The 17,047-nt window shown below is 40.4% G+C and overlaps 1 protein-coding gene across 1 annotated transcript in view; it reads right to left on the bottom strand.

Moving 5' to 3' along the window:
* The window catches only part of DGKQ (diacylglycerol kinase theta), an 88,553-nt gene that overhangs the window by 23,790 nt on the left and 47,716 nt on the right, over window positions 1-17,047 (bottom strand). The window contains exons 9-13 of the mRNA XM_027663692.1: window positions 16,627-16,695; window positions 7,794-7,894; window positions 6,101-6,324; window positions 5,186-5,276; window positions 1,459-1,513 (exon numbers count right to left, since the gene is read on the bottom strand). Of these exons, the coding sequence (XP_027519493.1) occupies window positions 1,459-1,513; window positions 5,186-5,276; window positions 6,101-6,324; window positions 7,794-7,894; window positions 16,627-16,695 (540 nt within the window). The remainder of the gene's footprint in view (window positions 1-1,458; window positions 1,514-5,185; window positions 5,277-6,100; window positions 6,325-7,793; window positions 7,895-16,626; window positions 16,696-17,047) is intronic.

The following is a 17,047-nucleotide window of genomic DNA, read 5'->3' as shown; positions in this document are numbered from 1 at the left end:
TTAACAGTGTAACTGCTTGACAGAAGACCTTAAAACTATAGTCACTAACAGCTACATTAATAAGCTACTCCTGTGTTTTATCAAAATACTAAAAGAATTCTAACAACTTCCAGTTAAAGTAAGTTTGCAAACGATGCTTTAAAATTGAGCACCAGAAACCAACCAAGGTTAAGACATTCACAAGGCTACAATAACCTTACAAAACAACTGCCTGATAATGCTCACACATAAAGAAAAGCATCGAGCCAGTTCTTGAACTACAAAGGTATTTACTCAGCTATGGTCAGAGATCAGACTACTTCAATGGCTTTATTTATCTCTCTGTACAACCTTAAGAACACTGAAACACAAAGGGACATGAACTTGGAGAACACCAGCTCAGCTCCTGCAGGACCACAAAACACTTGAACAATGCCAGGACTGCAGATTTCTGTACTTCCTAACACACACATATTATTTGACTATCTACGGACTATCTTAGGACTCAAACTTACTCTTGTTTGGGGGTTGTGTCAAGGGAAAGAAGAGAAACTGAGGGAGTCATCTGAACTTTAGAATTAATCTTTAATACATAACTGCAATTATGTCAGTGTTGCCGTGGGATTTAGGTGCTGAAAAAATCTCCGGAGCAGTTAATTAGGGGTGAGATAAGAAAGGGTTTTATTTGCCAAGGCTAAGATGTTACCAGACGCGCGCGTACCCCTGTGCCCGAGAGGTTACATTTTATAACATCATCCATCCAATCCCAGATGTATCCACCCTGTGGCCTTTCCTCTGGACCGCCCCGGGGTCCACCCCCTGAAAATGAGTCTGGGGTGCATTTCGGGACCCTCCATTCATCCCATCTTCATCATCATCAGAGCACAAAGGGTACATAGTTATCTAATTCTTGACTTCATTCTGTGGTTTAGGCCCAGATATGCTGTTCTGTCAACTGTCTAGGCCTAACCTTGACAAAAGACTAAACATTTCTATTGGATTCAGGAGTAGGGTTGATATGGGGAGCATAGAATGGGGTAAGAGGGTTAAGGAATGTGTAAACAAGGGTGCTACAGGGAAAAGGGAAAGGAACAAGGGCAAAGAAGAGAGGGTTTCTACTTTCACTGCTTATAAAACTTACAAGTCTTACAAATATTAAAAGAAATAAAAAAAACATTAGGGGCTTAAGGCATCACAGTCAAACACAGCTCCTCAAAACAGGACAAAGTGTCAATACCCACCAGAAACCACAAGTAAATTTTTATGAGAGAACAAAGAAAGAGAAGGGAACCTTATCCTCAGAGGACACACAAAACTGAGGAGGACCAGCATCACTTCTGATGAAGTATTTCAGCATCATTATGAAGCTTCATTTGTGTTTTTAATTGTAAAAAATGAACTGCAACTGCGTTGGAATGGGAAAAAAACCCCTTGAAGGTCAGCTATGAATGTGCCTTTGACCAGTGCTCCTTCACTTACCTTGCTTACTGCCCATAAGCACTTCTACCAATTTGAAATTCTGGAGGCACTCCGTCTGCCAAAAGATGCAACACGTAAATGCAGTTTCTGAACAACACAATTTTGCCAGATGTTTACGTTATTGTGTTATACACTGTACACACAGAGCATGAAAATTAAACATTTTTAAATCAAATCACGACGTTCTTCTTCTAATCAACTCCATCTGGGTCAGGAATAATCTTGATCTTACATGCTTATGGCACCAGGTTCCCATGCTCTTAAATACACTGGCATCCTTGCAGCCACATTATGAAGTGGCACCTGGCCAGCACAGTTAATTCTACTCCTGCTTCAGCAATCAGCAGCTCACCCAGGATATTTCCTGAGTGCCCTTCCAGAGAAAGCATGCAGCACTGGGAATGAACCTGCTCTTTGAGAACACGGCCCAGGGACTAGGCTTGGCAAAATAGCTGACCATTCCCCCTCGCCTGGGACAACTCCACAGGCAGTGATCTCTTATATGTGCCACAGTCTCTTCTCCAAGCTTCTGCCAGGGACCACTCAAGTGCCTTGCAGCTGGACTAGAAAAGCTGGCACAGCCAAGAGTTGAACCATTTACTACAATTATTGAAACCCTGCAAACATGTGACTCTGAGGATTGAAGAAGTGCCTTAATTTGTGGCCTTGAAACTCAAGAGAAAAATCCTACATGCCATGAACGGGGAGGTTAAGAGCCTCAACTTCCTACATGTGCTTTGCCTGATATTTGATGAAAGTGACTTGGAGAGGATCTTCATCAAGGGCAAATTCTGGATATTAAAAAGAAATTTCCTGTATGTGCATCTTTTTACAGGGAAATGAGAAGAGCCTTTAAAAATTATCACTATTGGAGAAATCTCAATTGTGCCTAAGAATTGAGTCTTTTACAGCATACAGCTAGCTTCCCAAACACATAGATGTGAAGATCTTTCCCAAACAGAGTATCCAACTATACTGTTTGACAGTTACTTTTTTCAGGTGAGACAAAATTTTGGAGACAGTTGTTCAAATTTTTATTAAAAGGTCCACAGCACTTGAGGAAACGGACTGTCAAAAAATCCTAGAACTATGCTACGGTGCAAAACAAGCTGCCTGCATTACACAGCTGGGTACATCGAGACAGAGATCTACAGCTATCACCTACTGCAGGTGGATAGCCACACACATGTTCCTATGTACCCTGTAAATAACACGGAAGGCAGAAGTCACCCTCTCTGAAGCATGGCTGCTCCCAGGAGCAGCAGAGGTGTGTTGATCTGCTGGTGTGCTGACAAGCCCCAACCGCTAAATGGAACGTGCATGCTACAGCTTTGTGTCTCCATTCTACTAAAATTCTACTAAAATGTTTCCTAAAAGTCATGCCATTTTGGCACCAACTCTAAGAAGGACAGAAGGGTAGGCAGATTGAAAAGAGACCATCTTCTGAGGAAAACATCTGCATCTACAAGAGTACAAGATGTATCTAATAATTTCCAAAAGAATATGGTTTTGTTTCAGCCTCAAGTCCTTCCTTGCAGTCCTTGAGGACTACAGAGATGCTGCTTGCCACCGAAAGGAGAAAATTTCTGCAGCCAAAGCTCTATTGGATTTCAAGTTGGCCTTGAACTCCAATTGAGTCAAGCACTGTGAAAGACAACAATAAGGGATATTGTCAATATGTCAATAACAAAAGTAAGATCAGAGATAATATTGATCTGTTGCTTCGTGAGGTTGGTCACCTCAAAAATAGGGATGTAGACAAAGTGGAGACGTTCAACGCCTTCTTCACTTCTGTCCAATACCAGTGATGAGCTCTGGGACTCCCAGTCAACCCTGACCTTTTCTGAGACTTGCTGCTTCAGCCCGGTGCACGTGAATCAATAGGGTCTGATGGAATTCATCCAGGCTACTGGAAGACCAGGTCAATGTCATTGCAGGACCTCTCTCCATTGTCTTTCAATGGTCTAGGGAATCTGGAAAGGTCCCAGACAATGGCAAGCTGCTGTTCCACTGTTCAAGAAGGGCAAAAAGGAAGACCCTGTCAATCTCTTTCAGTGCCTGGTAAAATCATGGAGATGGTTATTCTGGGGAGTATTCGAAAAATACTGGAGAGACAATGAAGTCATCAGTCACAGTCAGCACAGGTTTGTGAGGGAAAGGTAGTGTTTGACAAATTTCATTTCCTTTTATGACAAGGTCACCTACCTAGCTGACCAAGGGAGGCCAGTGACTGCTGTGGGTTTGGATTTTAGCAAAGCCTTTAACACTGTCCCTCACAATACCCTTCTGGATAACCTGTGCAGAACAGAGCTAGACAAGTCCATATTGCATTGGGTAAGCAGCTGGTTGACAGGTCAGGCTCAAAGCATTAGCATATGTGGGGTTACATCAGACTGGTGGCCAGTCACCCATGTGGTTTCCCAGGGCTCAATTTTAGGACCAGCACTCTTTCATGTTTATATAAATTGTCTGGATACAGGCATCAAAAGCACAGGAAGTGAGTTTGCTGATGATACTAAGTTGGGAGTAGCTGTGGGCTCCCTTGAGGATAGGAGACCCTTACAGGGAGGTCTGATAGGCTAGAGAGCTGGGCAATCACCAGCTGTACAAAATTTAACAGGAACAACTGTCAGATCCCCCTAGGATGGGGTAAGTAAGCCTGGTTAAAAATACAGACTTGGGGAGGAGAGCTGGAGAGCAGTCCTGCAGAAAGATCTCATGGATGGGGTTGATGGCAAGTTGAATCTGAGTCAGCAGTGCTCTGGCAGCCAGGAGGGCCAACTGTGTCCTAGGGGGCATCAGCATCACCAGCCAGTTGAGGGAAATGATTGTCCTCCTCTGGTCTGCAGTGGGGCAGCCCTACCTCAAGTACAGTGTGCAGTTTTGGGTGCCTCAATGTAAGAAGGACATCAAACCATTTGAATGTGTCCAAAGCAGGGTGACCAAGATGATGAAAAAACTCAAGGTCAGGACTTAGGAGGCACTTGGCTTGTTCACCCTGGGGAAGAAGAGGTTGAGGGGTGACCTCACCACAATTAACATCTTCCTCAAGGGAGGCAGCGAAGGGAGAAGTGCTGATCTCCTCTCTCTGGTGACAATTGATAGGACCCAAAGAAAGAGAACAAAGCTGCATCAAGGGAAGTTCGAACTAGTCATTCAGAAAAGGTTCTTCACTGAGAGGATGGCCGACCACTGGCACAAGATCCCCAGGGAAGTGTTCATGGCACCAAGTCTATGAGAATTCAAGGAATGTCTGAACAAAGCTGTTAGTCATACACTTTGGTTTTAAGTAGTCCTGCAAGGAACAAGAAGTTGGTCTTGGTAATCCTTACGGGTCCTTTCCAACTTGAGATGTTCTGTGATTCTTTGATTTCCTTTGCAGGGCAGCACAAAGAATCAGGAGACAAGCATGATCATCCTAACAGTGACTGCCAGTTTCCTAACAAGGTAAGATTAGAAGCGTATGAACACAGAATCGCTGTGTTCATACAAGAATATCTGCTTGACCCAGAAAGACTGGTGGTACCCTCCAGCACAGAGGAGTTGCGCCTACCAGGAGGAATGCAGAAAGCTTTGAGCAGTGTGCCAGTCACACGAGATCATCTGCCACACTAAAATCATGTACATTAACTGCAAATGAAGGAATTACAGTTCTTGAAGAGGAAAATAAATGCACCCCACTTCAGGGTCACTCAGGTGGTATATGGACAGGCTTGGGATCAGTTACCTGCCTTCCAAGTAATGGAAGCACTTCTTTGATCACAGTCTGCGCCGTGCTATCCTTATTTACTCGTAGAGAAACATATGCCATTCCCACCCTAAGAGAAAAGAAATACTTATTTTAGGACAATCATTTGACCTATCCTGTGTGTACCTTTTTTACCTAGGTGTCAAATTTGCATTAGTTGAAGAAAGTTGTTCGCTGAGACTCATGGCAAATGCAGTATCAGTGCTACAGACAAGAAAAGACTTTCATCTCAAGGAACTGGTAATTACAATTGTAGCACTGCAAATTAAGTTTCCTCTTATACACAAAATTACCTTCAACTCTTTCATAAAATTTGGCAGTGTAGCTGCAACAGCAAACGGAACAAATGGTTAAATCCGATCGATCCCACAGTTCTTCAGAAATGGAAAGGTCACCAGACCATTTTGTTTTCACTGCCAAATATGCTTAAAATTTATACTGTCTCAGTGGTAAACGGAACAGTTATTTTTTTCCTTTATTTTTTTCCTCCTAATCTCACATGGGAACTTACACTGTAGTTCTTCCTACTTCATATTTCTTTAAAAAAAAAATCAATCAATTTTTCAAGTGAGAAGTGCATATCATCATTTGTTTACAGATACAGTCAATGTGAAGTTGCATCTTCCTGACCAAATACATGAAAATAGTACTGCAGAAGCTGTACACTATGTTCCATGCCTGTAAAGAAACCCAAGAGTTTCCAGGCATGGAAATGAATAATATGCATATTACTCATTCAGAGAAATGAACAGAAGGATCCTGAAATACAGAAAAGGAAACTACACTCTCTGCTATTCTTCTGCAGCTTCAATAACTGAAACAAACAGGGCTAGACTACAGCAGACAAATGTAGCCAAGCAGCATAGCCTTGTGATCAAGTAGGAAAATACTCACTTTAGCCAGGCAGGATAAATTCTGATCACTTCCTCGTCCTTTGGTTTGGCTCTGATGATCCAAGCTTCAGGAATGGATTCTCGGAATACTGAGCCCAAGTTGCTGTCCTCTGCAGCATCGTTCCTGTTGATAACATCATCAGAGAGCAGCACCTGCTGCGTGAAGGTCTGCAGCTCGTACTCCTGCTGGTCATCATTTATATAGTACGCCCTCAAAGCAGCCTCCTAAAACACAGCAAGATAAATTAACATTTACTTGAAAAGACATCATTAAGACGTGTAGCCACAGACATGTATGAATACTTTATTTGTGAAATGGACCTTTAATGCACGTTTTAAGCTCAGAGATGTAGATAAACAGCAATGGCAAAAAACCAAAACAAGAGTGAAGTTTTGAAAACAAATTTTAGTGAACATGAAAAAAGAAAACTTGAGATATCAATGGATCTGAACACAGTCCACAGTATTTTTGGCAAATGATAGTCATTTTAAAACCAGATGTAAAAATTCAGCACCAGTAAAGTTACACTTACTGCATGCAAGATTTACTGCACAAGGAAAATGGTAAATTACATTTGATCGTGCCCAACTCTGCCTACTCAATCTTTTTGCACTAAGGGGATATAGAAAATTAGAGAGTTTCTCAGCCACAAGTCTGCCCTGAACATCTCTGAAGACGAAAAGTAAGATCTGTCCTTGCAAGATGCATGCAGTCACATGCCTATGCCTGCAGCACCTCTGCTAACACAGATGCTGCAGTCAATACAGCCCAGTAACTCACTTGTGAGAACTGGTATTAAAAACAGCTGCCTGATAAAATGTGCTTGAAAGGCAAGTAGCACTCCTAAATAAAAATGTTTTCAGTCCTCTGCATAGTTTTTCTTAAAGATCTTACACATGAAGAACACTACATTCCATTTTCAAAATTCCTCTTGATTTTCAGCACGGCATCAAGATAAAAATCCTAATGACCTTTAGTTTTAAATTGTCAGAATTCTGAAGTAATAAATTCTCCAGAATACTCTTCCAAGTCCTTTACGACTTTGAGACCTCAACATGCCCAATTCTCCTGTGCACCACCCCATTTCCTCTCCAGGCTTTATTTCTGCACAGTGTGGGGTCTCTGCCTAGTCCAGCAAATTACGATCTGTACAGTACACCTGATTTAATACTGAGTAATTTTTCCACCCCAGATGGAGCAGTGGAAAAACCAGTGAGTGGCCAGTATGGGATCAATAATTCATTACTTTCACAGCCAAGGAGCAGAGATAACTATAGTATGCTTCAGTGTTCACAGCTGATTAACTCAAGTGCAATATTGGTGGCTGTTCAGGATAAACATCAAACCACTAACTACCACAGTAAAGGAGCAAGATCCAAGGAGATGGTTATCCAATATTGCTCACATCAGTAGTATCAGACTTCATAGACACACAAGGAAGCAGAATGACTACTTAAAATGTGATATACTGTGGTCCCCATTATACTAGAGATGTGTAAGCCACCATTTCTTCAGATGCTCTAAAATAAGAGCACTACATGAAAGCATTAATTACGTTGTAATAAGATAGCCCATTTACAGATTTTCTTGGTTTTGATTTAGATTTGTAAAACTGTTAGCTTCTGACTATTGTAACATGTAATCATACGCCCCTTTATCACATTGGAATATTGACCTGCACCAGGTATCTTACCACAACTTCTTCATTTTTTGCAATCCTTGGAACTGAAATCAGTCGAAATTGATTGCGTTTCACTGCATCATTCCCATCAAATATCTTCAATGTTTGTTTACCTAAATGGAAACAATTACTGTATTTCAATAACATACCCATGAATCATAAAGCTACCTGAATAGAAAGGGTATAATGGAACTACTAAAAATCTGCTTTTAACCCACTGAAATGTTTCTTCTTGACAACCTTTGAGGCTGAATATTTTCATTTCTTTTTGTTACTGTTCATTTAAAACATGGGTAAATTCACAGAGGAAAGAGGGAAGAGTATTTCAAGTAACTATAGTTTTATCCTGGCTTTTGCTATAAGTGCTTACATATAACTATACTGTTTATGATTCCACTTCTTCATCCTCATCATTCAAGACTGAATTTAAAACTGATCAGCTGAACAACTTGAAGACCAAGACAGAGTGCCATCCCCTTCAGAACAGCTCCCAAAGCACTGACAGTTCTGAGAGCATGCTTCTGAAAAAAGTCCTTAAAATAGCTGGTTAAGTGTACAGGTAACAGGAGAAAACACAGGGACAACTGAAAATCTAGAAGAAAGAAGGTACAGCAAATGAACTTCAGCCCTTTGCTGTCTTTCACTTCACTAAAGCTTTATCAAGTCCATGCTCAAGCCGTCGAGCACAGGTTGTTGCACAGACATCTCTGAAAGGGTGAAGAGTGAAGGATTTCAGGTTCACCTTTCAGAAAGATGAGTTATGACTCAGTCAGCTGTATGACAAAGTCTCTCTCTTACTTAAGTGACTATTTTAAGAGCAATAGCAAAGTGCAATCAAATTCTCAAAGAACAAGAAGCTTTTGAGAGGTTTTAGGAACAAATGAATATTACTAGTCCATTACATGTGTCCTTACCACCTGTATGTGGAAAGGAAAGCAAATTAACCAATCGAGATCAAAAAGGAGACTTCATGAAGACAGACCTTGTGTCCTCTCCTGATCACATCTTTATGAAGATACCTGATAAGATGCTCGGTTTTGCTTGTTCTTTGCAGGTTTCTCTACTCAGAGAGCTCATGCTTTTACAGCAGACATGACTATTCTTCACTGATAGAATCTACCCTTCTTATTGCAGTGTTGGACTGAACTGTTAACAGAAGTCACTCTTTGTATATATAGCACAATGTTACAGACTCTGATCTCATCATAAATCTGTACACCTGCATTCATCACAAAGCAATAAAATCACTAGAAGCTATCACTTGCAGTCTTGAGATGTTAGAAATATTAAGTGAAAGCCTCAAACAGCAGCTGCAATGCCTACATGACTGGTTAATCATGCAGTCTGTTAACACGGTAAAGGAGATCCATTACATGCTGGAGTCTACTTTCTTACAGCTTGGAAATACTTTGTAGTACAGAATAAAATACTTTTCCTCTCAAATAACATTGGCATTTAGGTTCAATGGAACACATGAGCCAATTATCATTTGCCATAGAAGGGTTAAAAAGGAGAGCTGCAACTTGCAGAACAAAACCACCAAACCGCCCCTGAACCGATGGTTGAAGAAAGCAAGCAAGACACCCAGGTAGAAATATGCATCATGGGGTACCTCAATGCTGCAGTGACAGGGTATGAGGCAAGACTGCAGTGAATAACTACTTTGCAAGGACACTTCAGTGCTACCCTTCTTGAACCACCTGAATGCACACTGTGTCTAATCTTATCCCTGTTTCGGTGCACATTCTGCAACTTGAGTCACTCGAAAGCAGACACCACAGAACTAAAGGTTCATCTAATACTACATTTGAAAGCAGTACTTTTAAAATGAGATTAACCCTCAAAGAAAAATCCTGCTACCTTAATTCTCATGACACTTATGTCTCTTTATTTTGAGATGTGAAAGCTACACTTGGGCTTCTTTTTCTATGTAGACTCGTTCACTTCTTACGGCCTTTCTTCATTAACAATTCCACTGGGCATGGCACAATGTGTGTACAAGGATGTTCTCACTAGGCAACAAAGTGAGAACATTGTGCCATGCCATTACACAGCAAAGTAGTCATCAGTGCAACCTCCCATCCTCCAAAGTCTTCTCAGTCTCTCCTGGGACAAAACTGGCTAGGTTGATTAGTCTAGTGAAAGATGTCCCTATCCATGGCAGGGAGGTTGGAACTAGATGATCTTTAAGGTCCCTTCCAAACCAAATCATTCTATGACTCTACCATGATATTCAAAACCTTACTGAACATGACAAACTGCTCTGATTTGCCCTGTTTGAGCAACGTCCAACCTCAGCCATGCTGTGACTCTTTAAAGGGAAGCCCATACAACAGATACATGCACAAACAAAAACAGATAGACAAAACCAGAATAAATAAAATTACAGAATCATAAAATAGCTTGGGTTGGAAGGGGCCTTCAAGCGTCATCTAGTACATACACTCTGACATGGACCAGGACATCTTTCACATTGCTCAGAGCCCCATCCCACCTGACCATAAACAATTCCAGGAATGGGGCACCTACACCTTCTCTCGGCAACCTGTGCCTGTCTCACTATCTTTATAAAAAAAAATTTCTTTCTTATGTCCAATCTAAAACTGTCTTTTACTTTAGAATGTTTGCCCCTTGCCTTGTCAGTGCAGGCCCTAGTAAAAAATCTCCATACATCTTTCTTATAAGTCCCCTTTAAGTATTGACAAGCTGCAATAAGGTGCCCCTAGAGCCTTCCCTTCTCCAGGTTGAACCACCCCAGCTCTCTTAGCCTCTCTCTTAGCTCTTAGATGGGGTGTTCCATCCCTCTAATGATCTTGGTGGTCTCCTCTGGACTCACTCTGACAGGTCAATGTCCTTCCTGTGCTGAGGATCGCAGAGTCGGATGCAGTGTTCCAGGTGGGGTCTCGTGAGAGCGGAACAGAGGGGTGGAATCCCATTCCTTGTCCTGCTGGTCATGCTGCTTTAGATGCAGCCCCAGATGCAGCTGGCTTCTTGGGTTGCAAGTGCACACTATTGAGTTGCATTCAATTTTTCATCCTCCAGCACCCCAAAGTCCTTCTTGGCAGGGCTGCTCTTGATCCCTTCATCCCCCAGCCTGTATTGATATGGTGCAGCACCTTGCAGTTGTCCCAATTGTTGAACTTCATGAGGTTTGCATGTGGGCCCAATCCTCAAGCCTGTCAAAGTCCCTCTGTATGCCACCTCTTCTCTATGATGCACCTGCACCACTCAGTTTGGTGTCATCCACAAACTTACTGTGGGTGCACTCAATACCACTATTTGTCATCAATGAAGATATTAAACAGTCTGGTCCCAGCATAGGCCCTTGAGGTCTATTTGTTTCTGTTTTTTTCTTGGACATTGATATGAAAGCACAAAGGGTTTAAGCAGGAAGGAAAACAGCTAAATCCTACACAAAAATCAAATTGAAGGACAAAAAAAAAATTCCTGTCTTTCTACACAGTATCTACAACATTACAGATCTTTGGGTTTCTGGTTGTGCAGGTTTACTTCTGGTCCTGTCAAGAAGAATGACCTTTGGAAGCACAGCTCTAATTTCTTCTTTACAATATGACTATTCCCTCAGTACTCTTGAAAGCAGTTATCTGAAACTTTTTATGTCTGTTTAAGGAAAATAATTACAGAATTTTCCATGTGCAATGTACGCTCTTTATAGCAATGGAAATGAATAATGCTACTGGAGAAGTGAGTTTGGGACATATGGTATGACACACTGTGACTTTTAAAGTATTTTTGTTAATATTAAAAGTAGTATTAGCAGTTGAATTTGGATTTTCAGTCCTCCAATTATCTACGCAGTGGTTGTTTCTGTCAAATTCTTTTTAGTCACAATATAAGGAAGATTTAAATACCATCAACTTTTACTTCTAAAGTACCCTTGAAACTCTACTGCCATTCCATTGAGACTATAGCATGCCTCAGAAGATCCACCCCTCTAAACCCTGCTAGATTTATGCCAGACAAAGTGAAAATCTTTCAGAAACAGATTTTTGCCAGAGTGATCACCATGGTAACTGTAGCATAGACAAACTCTAACAAAGACACACTGTGTCCTATGTGACCTTCTTTAGAGCTAACACAACTTGAAAAAACACAGCAAACACTGGTTACTGACAGCACAACTGATGTTCTGAGTATGGACTTTAATAACATTATCAAAATCTCCACTGTTATCTCAAGCAATCCAGAGGGTAGACAACCATCTGAGAATAAAAACATTCATCCAAGTTCTAGTACATGTTTTCATTCAAAGTGCCTTTGTTGTCTGCTCTTATGAGATACTAGCTGACATGAGAGAATCCCTAGCAATTTTAACTGGAGAATTTTTTATGAGTTCTCTGTGTCTTAAGGCCAGTCGAATGTTTCAAAAAGCTGGTTTGACTCATATATAAAACTGGTTTACAAGGAGAAGTTTAGATCTACAGAGCAGTAGTAGTGTCCTAAGCTCAAGCACATTCCTTAGCTAAATACACATTTATGCTCAGCCCTGTTTCCTTAAGGTAATCTGGTATCCATTACACAAAACAGAAACCATGTTCAACTTTCCTCACAAGGGACACTTTTACTGCAACCTGATGAAAGATGGCTTGCTTGCACACGAGCTTCTGGGAACGCATTAACAAAAGAACAGACAGCTAAATACTGCAACTAGTCACCTAGAAAGACACTTCCCCACTGAAGTGGGGATGTGAAGAGCATAACCAACACATATAAGTCAAGGGGTGTCTCATGCCAGTCTGATTTGTCTAACTAGCCTTGCCAAGAAGATCAACTATAACCACTTCTAAAGTTAGATAAGGCTTTTTCTTCCACCTGTTGCAATTTTTAAATATTAGAAAATGATCCAATTACAGACATGAAGTCCACATACCTCTACTTAGTATATATATTAAAAATAACAAACCCAGGCTAATATGCAACAGATGCACGTATCAAATTTTGGTATTTAAAGGAGTTACTCCCTGTTTTGCAATACTGACATTTCACTGGTAAGTGTCTTATCTTTTCCTGTTGGATTAGACTACACAGTATCAGGACTTTCTCCTGAAAAACACATTAATTTCTTTTTACCATGTGATACTGAGCTGAAAATAACCTATTATTCATGCTTTTCAAGGGGAAAATAACTACAAAAGGTCAACTTCAGGCATAATTTACCAAATTACGGAATTTGATTTTGGAGGCTAAGATACCAAGTCTTCCTGGGAAAAGGATAAACAGGCATTTGGTGAGTCCGAAGTTCATGTTCCCTTTGACTTCCAAATCCCCACAGACAGGACATGGCTTCTGAAAAGACTTATATGTGGTTTGAGACTGAGATAGGAAAACGATGCAGTCCTGAATATTTTTGCCACTGAAGAAAGCTAGAGGTCTACACCAAACCTATTGGTGAAAATCACTCTGAAAAGACTAAATTCTAGCAACACAGTTTAACAAGAACCATTCTTCCAAACAAAACTTCTGTTATCCACACGCTTTCTGCTCTCCTTCTCTACTGCTGCTTCATATTACAACAGTGGACTAACAAATTTTGGTTTATTTCAGGATTTGTATTCATAAGCTACAAGGCAGCATTAAGCTTTTTAAGAACTGTGTATTTTTTCTCTTATTGGCCTTGAAGACAGTCTTTCAGAATCCTAGGTTCTTGCTTTCTCCAGCTCTTCATCTTCCAGGAGAGCTATTTGCAGGTGTGTCCCTTCTCTTAAGTTGTTTTCATGAGCAGCTCAAATTCCCCTATTTTCAAGACAATTTTGAAGCACAAATCTGCATTAACAGCCATCCTCCCATTCTGGTTGCCACTTCTTCACCCTTCTCCTCTTGCTTTTTAGAGCTTCTGCAAGCATCTGCCATACATATCACCACTCGATCTGGTTTCACCAGCTTCAAATCCACTCAAATCATGTTTCAGAGAAAAATGTGACATGTGCAGTTATCTGTAAGCAGCTAGAGCAGAACACACTGACCCTTTTTATGAAAGCTGAACATTTCCCCAAGTATCTTTACAGGGAAAATCCCTCCCCATATGCTGTCTCTCCTTCTTCCAGAAAACAGTTTGTTCCTGCTTGCAGGTCTACAGTGAAGGTCTCCTCTGCGCTGTCAGCATGTTTGAGACAACACATATAAGCTCTAAGCCAGTGACTTGGGTCTATCTAACACAAAACCATTTTATCTCTCACAGTCAGGGCAAAACTGAGTCTGTGGAAGGACATGCTGTGAAACCTATGTTTGCTGACAACACTGCAGTTCCCATTTCTTCCCTCAAAGAGATTCCTCTAAAAACCTCCTCCAGAACGGGTTTTCTCTGGATGGTTGAATTTTGTCCTGTGTAAGACAGACACTCACTGAATCGGACAGTTCACTCTCAGCCAGTGAGTGCTGAGAGACTCACAGGGCAGGGAGAGTCCTTTTCCAAACCTGCTCCATGCTCCTATTAAATCTATGTTAATTTTGTGCTTTTGGTTTCAGTATCTTGGTAGACTAAATTTCATGGTTGATTTAGCATACTTAAGCTCCCAAAATTAAGATTTAGATCTTTTAACTTTAGACTTCACTCAACAGGTCTATTACAACAGCAAAGAAACAAAAGGGAATGCAGACCACTAATTCAAATCTTCTTCCAGTATTAGTCTACAGGCTTTGCACCCTTTTCTACTGGCTTCTTTCCTATGGAAAAAGTATGTCTTTACATACCAATATTATTCAATTTCTTCTGACTTGTTTTTCACTATTTTTAAAAATATGCACCCCTAAAACACAAAGACCTGGAATTAAGAAAAGCTGCAATATTCTGGAACATAACTGAGTTCAGGCACTCCCGAGGGAGAGTGTGGTAACATCGCAAAAGATGTGGTAAAGGTACTGAGTCAACACACAGAAGCTAATGAGCAGCTCCCTCTGGATTCCTATTATACAAATGTAACAAAATTTATAATATTTATTATCTAGAGGCAGGTGGAAGAGGTCCAGCCCTCTACAACCATGTCACTCGTGTTTAATTTGATAGGTTATGACTTCATATACACAGACAGGCACAAAAGCACAATAGCTACAAGGTGACCCCTAATAACTTTATCAGGTAAGTTATCAGAGAAGCCATGTCCTGAGCTGACTCAAGGTCCTCAATCCCATGGTCTGAGGGTGGCACTCCCCAGATGAGTCCACAGGGGAAGTTCTGGGAGTCACCTCACTGACCAAGGAGGTTGCTCAGGTGGTAGGGCTATATGAGATGCCTGTGAAAAGCATTCTGGTGCGGTATTAAGAGTTGTTAGGGGAAGTTTAGGAGAGGAACCAAAGCCAGGGGAAATGAGAGATCAAGGTGATTTGGGAAAGAAGTACGGGAAAATACTGGGATAAGGAGATAAAGGAAGCTGGTCACATTTAAAGACGTTGCTCATTGGTACTGCGTGGCATCTGCCTTGCATCTGATCAGCACAGTCTGTCCTATCATTAAATGCTATTTCTGACTCTTTTTGTCAGTATGGTTATTATTGAGCTTTCTAAATCATAGCAAAATTACTGGGTTCTACATTGTCTTATGTTTTATGAAAACGCATTAGGGGGAAGGAATATTTTTAATGTCACTGTTCTATTTAAAACACAAGTAATGGCTTTACACGAGCCTTGAAAACGTACCATCTATTGCTGCTTTCTCCAGTCCAAAGACAGACAGTGTATATGAACAAATGAGATACTGAAGTTTGTATCCTTCCCCAAATTTTCACATCTTTCCCCTTCTTTTGGGAAGGCTAAACTAAAGCTGAATTGGCCTGTACTAGTACTTTCAATCAATCCAGCTGAATATCTGGATACTTAATTTGCTCTCTTTGACAGTCAATAGGGAAATAGGCTTAGTTGTTGAAATGTCAAAGTCCTCACACTCAACCACTTAAGCCACTCAAAACACTGGAAAAAGTGAAAGTTTCTTAGATAAACTGCAGTTAGTCAGAGCCTTTTCCCACAACAAGGAAGTGTGGTGGTGAATCATTACTTAGAATCATTAAGAGACACCGGTTTCAAATTTTAAAAAGTGAAATAAGAGCATGTTTGAGATCACTTCCATAACTGAATTATTTACTGAGCTGAATTTTTTTTAAATCCATATAGCATTTGCACAATTAGCCTCCTAATTTTGTAAGAACTTTAGGATTAAAAAAAAGATTAATATTTATTGATTTGAAATTTCCTTTTTTTACAACAATCCACGCAGCTACATTAGGTAGCAAGCACCATGTTGTTCTAGTTACTAATACGTATATGGGGGTAGGATGCCCCGAAATTGTGGGTTTACTTCATTTCCTGAAAACTATGAGTTTGGCTGATACCAACCCCAGGCAGTTTTGCAGAGTTGTTTAAGACTTTAACCAAACAGGAGGCAACTAGCCCATCTCAATCCTGATTACTGCAACATGCCCAACTAAAAAAAAAAAAATAATCCACCTGGAGTCTTTAGTAAGATTTGGATCCAGTAATTCTAAAAGCAAAAGGCTTTGAAAAGACATGCTGTCTGCCCTTTAAATTAGTTGCTTATCTCTACAAATTGTTAACATCACATTTTCTTTCTTCAGTTACCAAGGTGAGAGAAATGACTTCTTTGTCAGGATAATAAACAGATTATCAATTATGCCCATCTACCAGTTGAAAATAGCAGTAAGATATTTGTAAGGCCTTGGATAAATGTGTTGGACTAAAACTTTGGACCTCAAATTAAAACCTAGCATTAGAAAAATAGGCATTTAATATTTTGTCATAAGGCAATACAAGGTAAGATTATATGAATAAGGACTGGAACGGGTGACTATTCACCACTTACTAAAATTGTGCTTACTTGAGTCTGTTGAAATCTGGACATCTTTTGCTGATCCCTGTGTTGAACCATCAACATCATCATCTTCATCTGTGAAAACAGAAACATTTAAAGGAAGGATTTCTGTTAATTTGAACTACGGGGGAGGGAAAAGGTGTTTGTCATTTAAGAGCAATTTCCACCAAACAAGCTAGCACAAAAGGATTCAGACAGAAAAGCACACTTTCTTTTTCTACCTATAGTAATTAATACAATAAAAACAGCATTGAAAAAACCCAAATCTGCACTGCCATGTAACTACAGTGAAGGCATACCTGAGATCCTTCCACGATTAGTATTAATATTGCAACTACTGCATTTCATCCCTTTCTAAAGCTGCAATGTTTATCTATGACTGAAGTATATACGGTTTCCATTAAGTTTTCAATCACCAAATCAATCC

Source organism: Corapipo altera, unplaced genomic scaffold (assembly GCF_003945725.1).
Source record: "Corapipo altera isolate COAL_440 unplaced genomic scaffold, ASM394572v1 61129, whole genome shotgun sequence".
Taxonomy (NCBI): Eukaryota; Metazoa; Chordata; class Aves; order Passeriformes; family Pipridae; genus Corapipo; species Corapipo altera.
The sequence above is the reverse complement of the archived record's forward strand: the minus strand, read 5'-3'. Positions and strand labels throughout refer to the sequence as shown.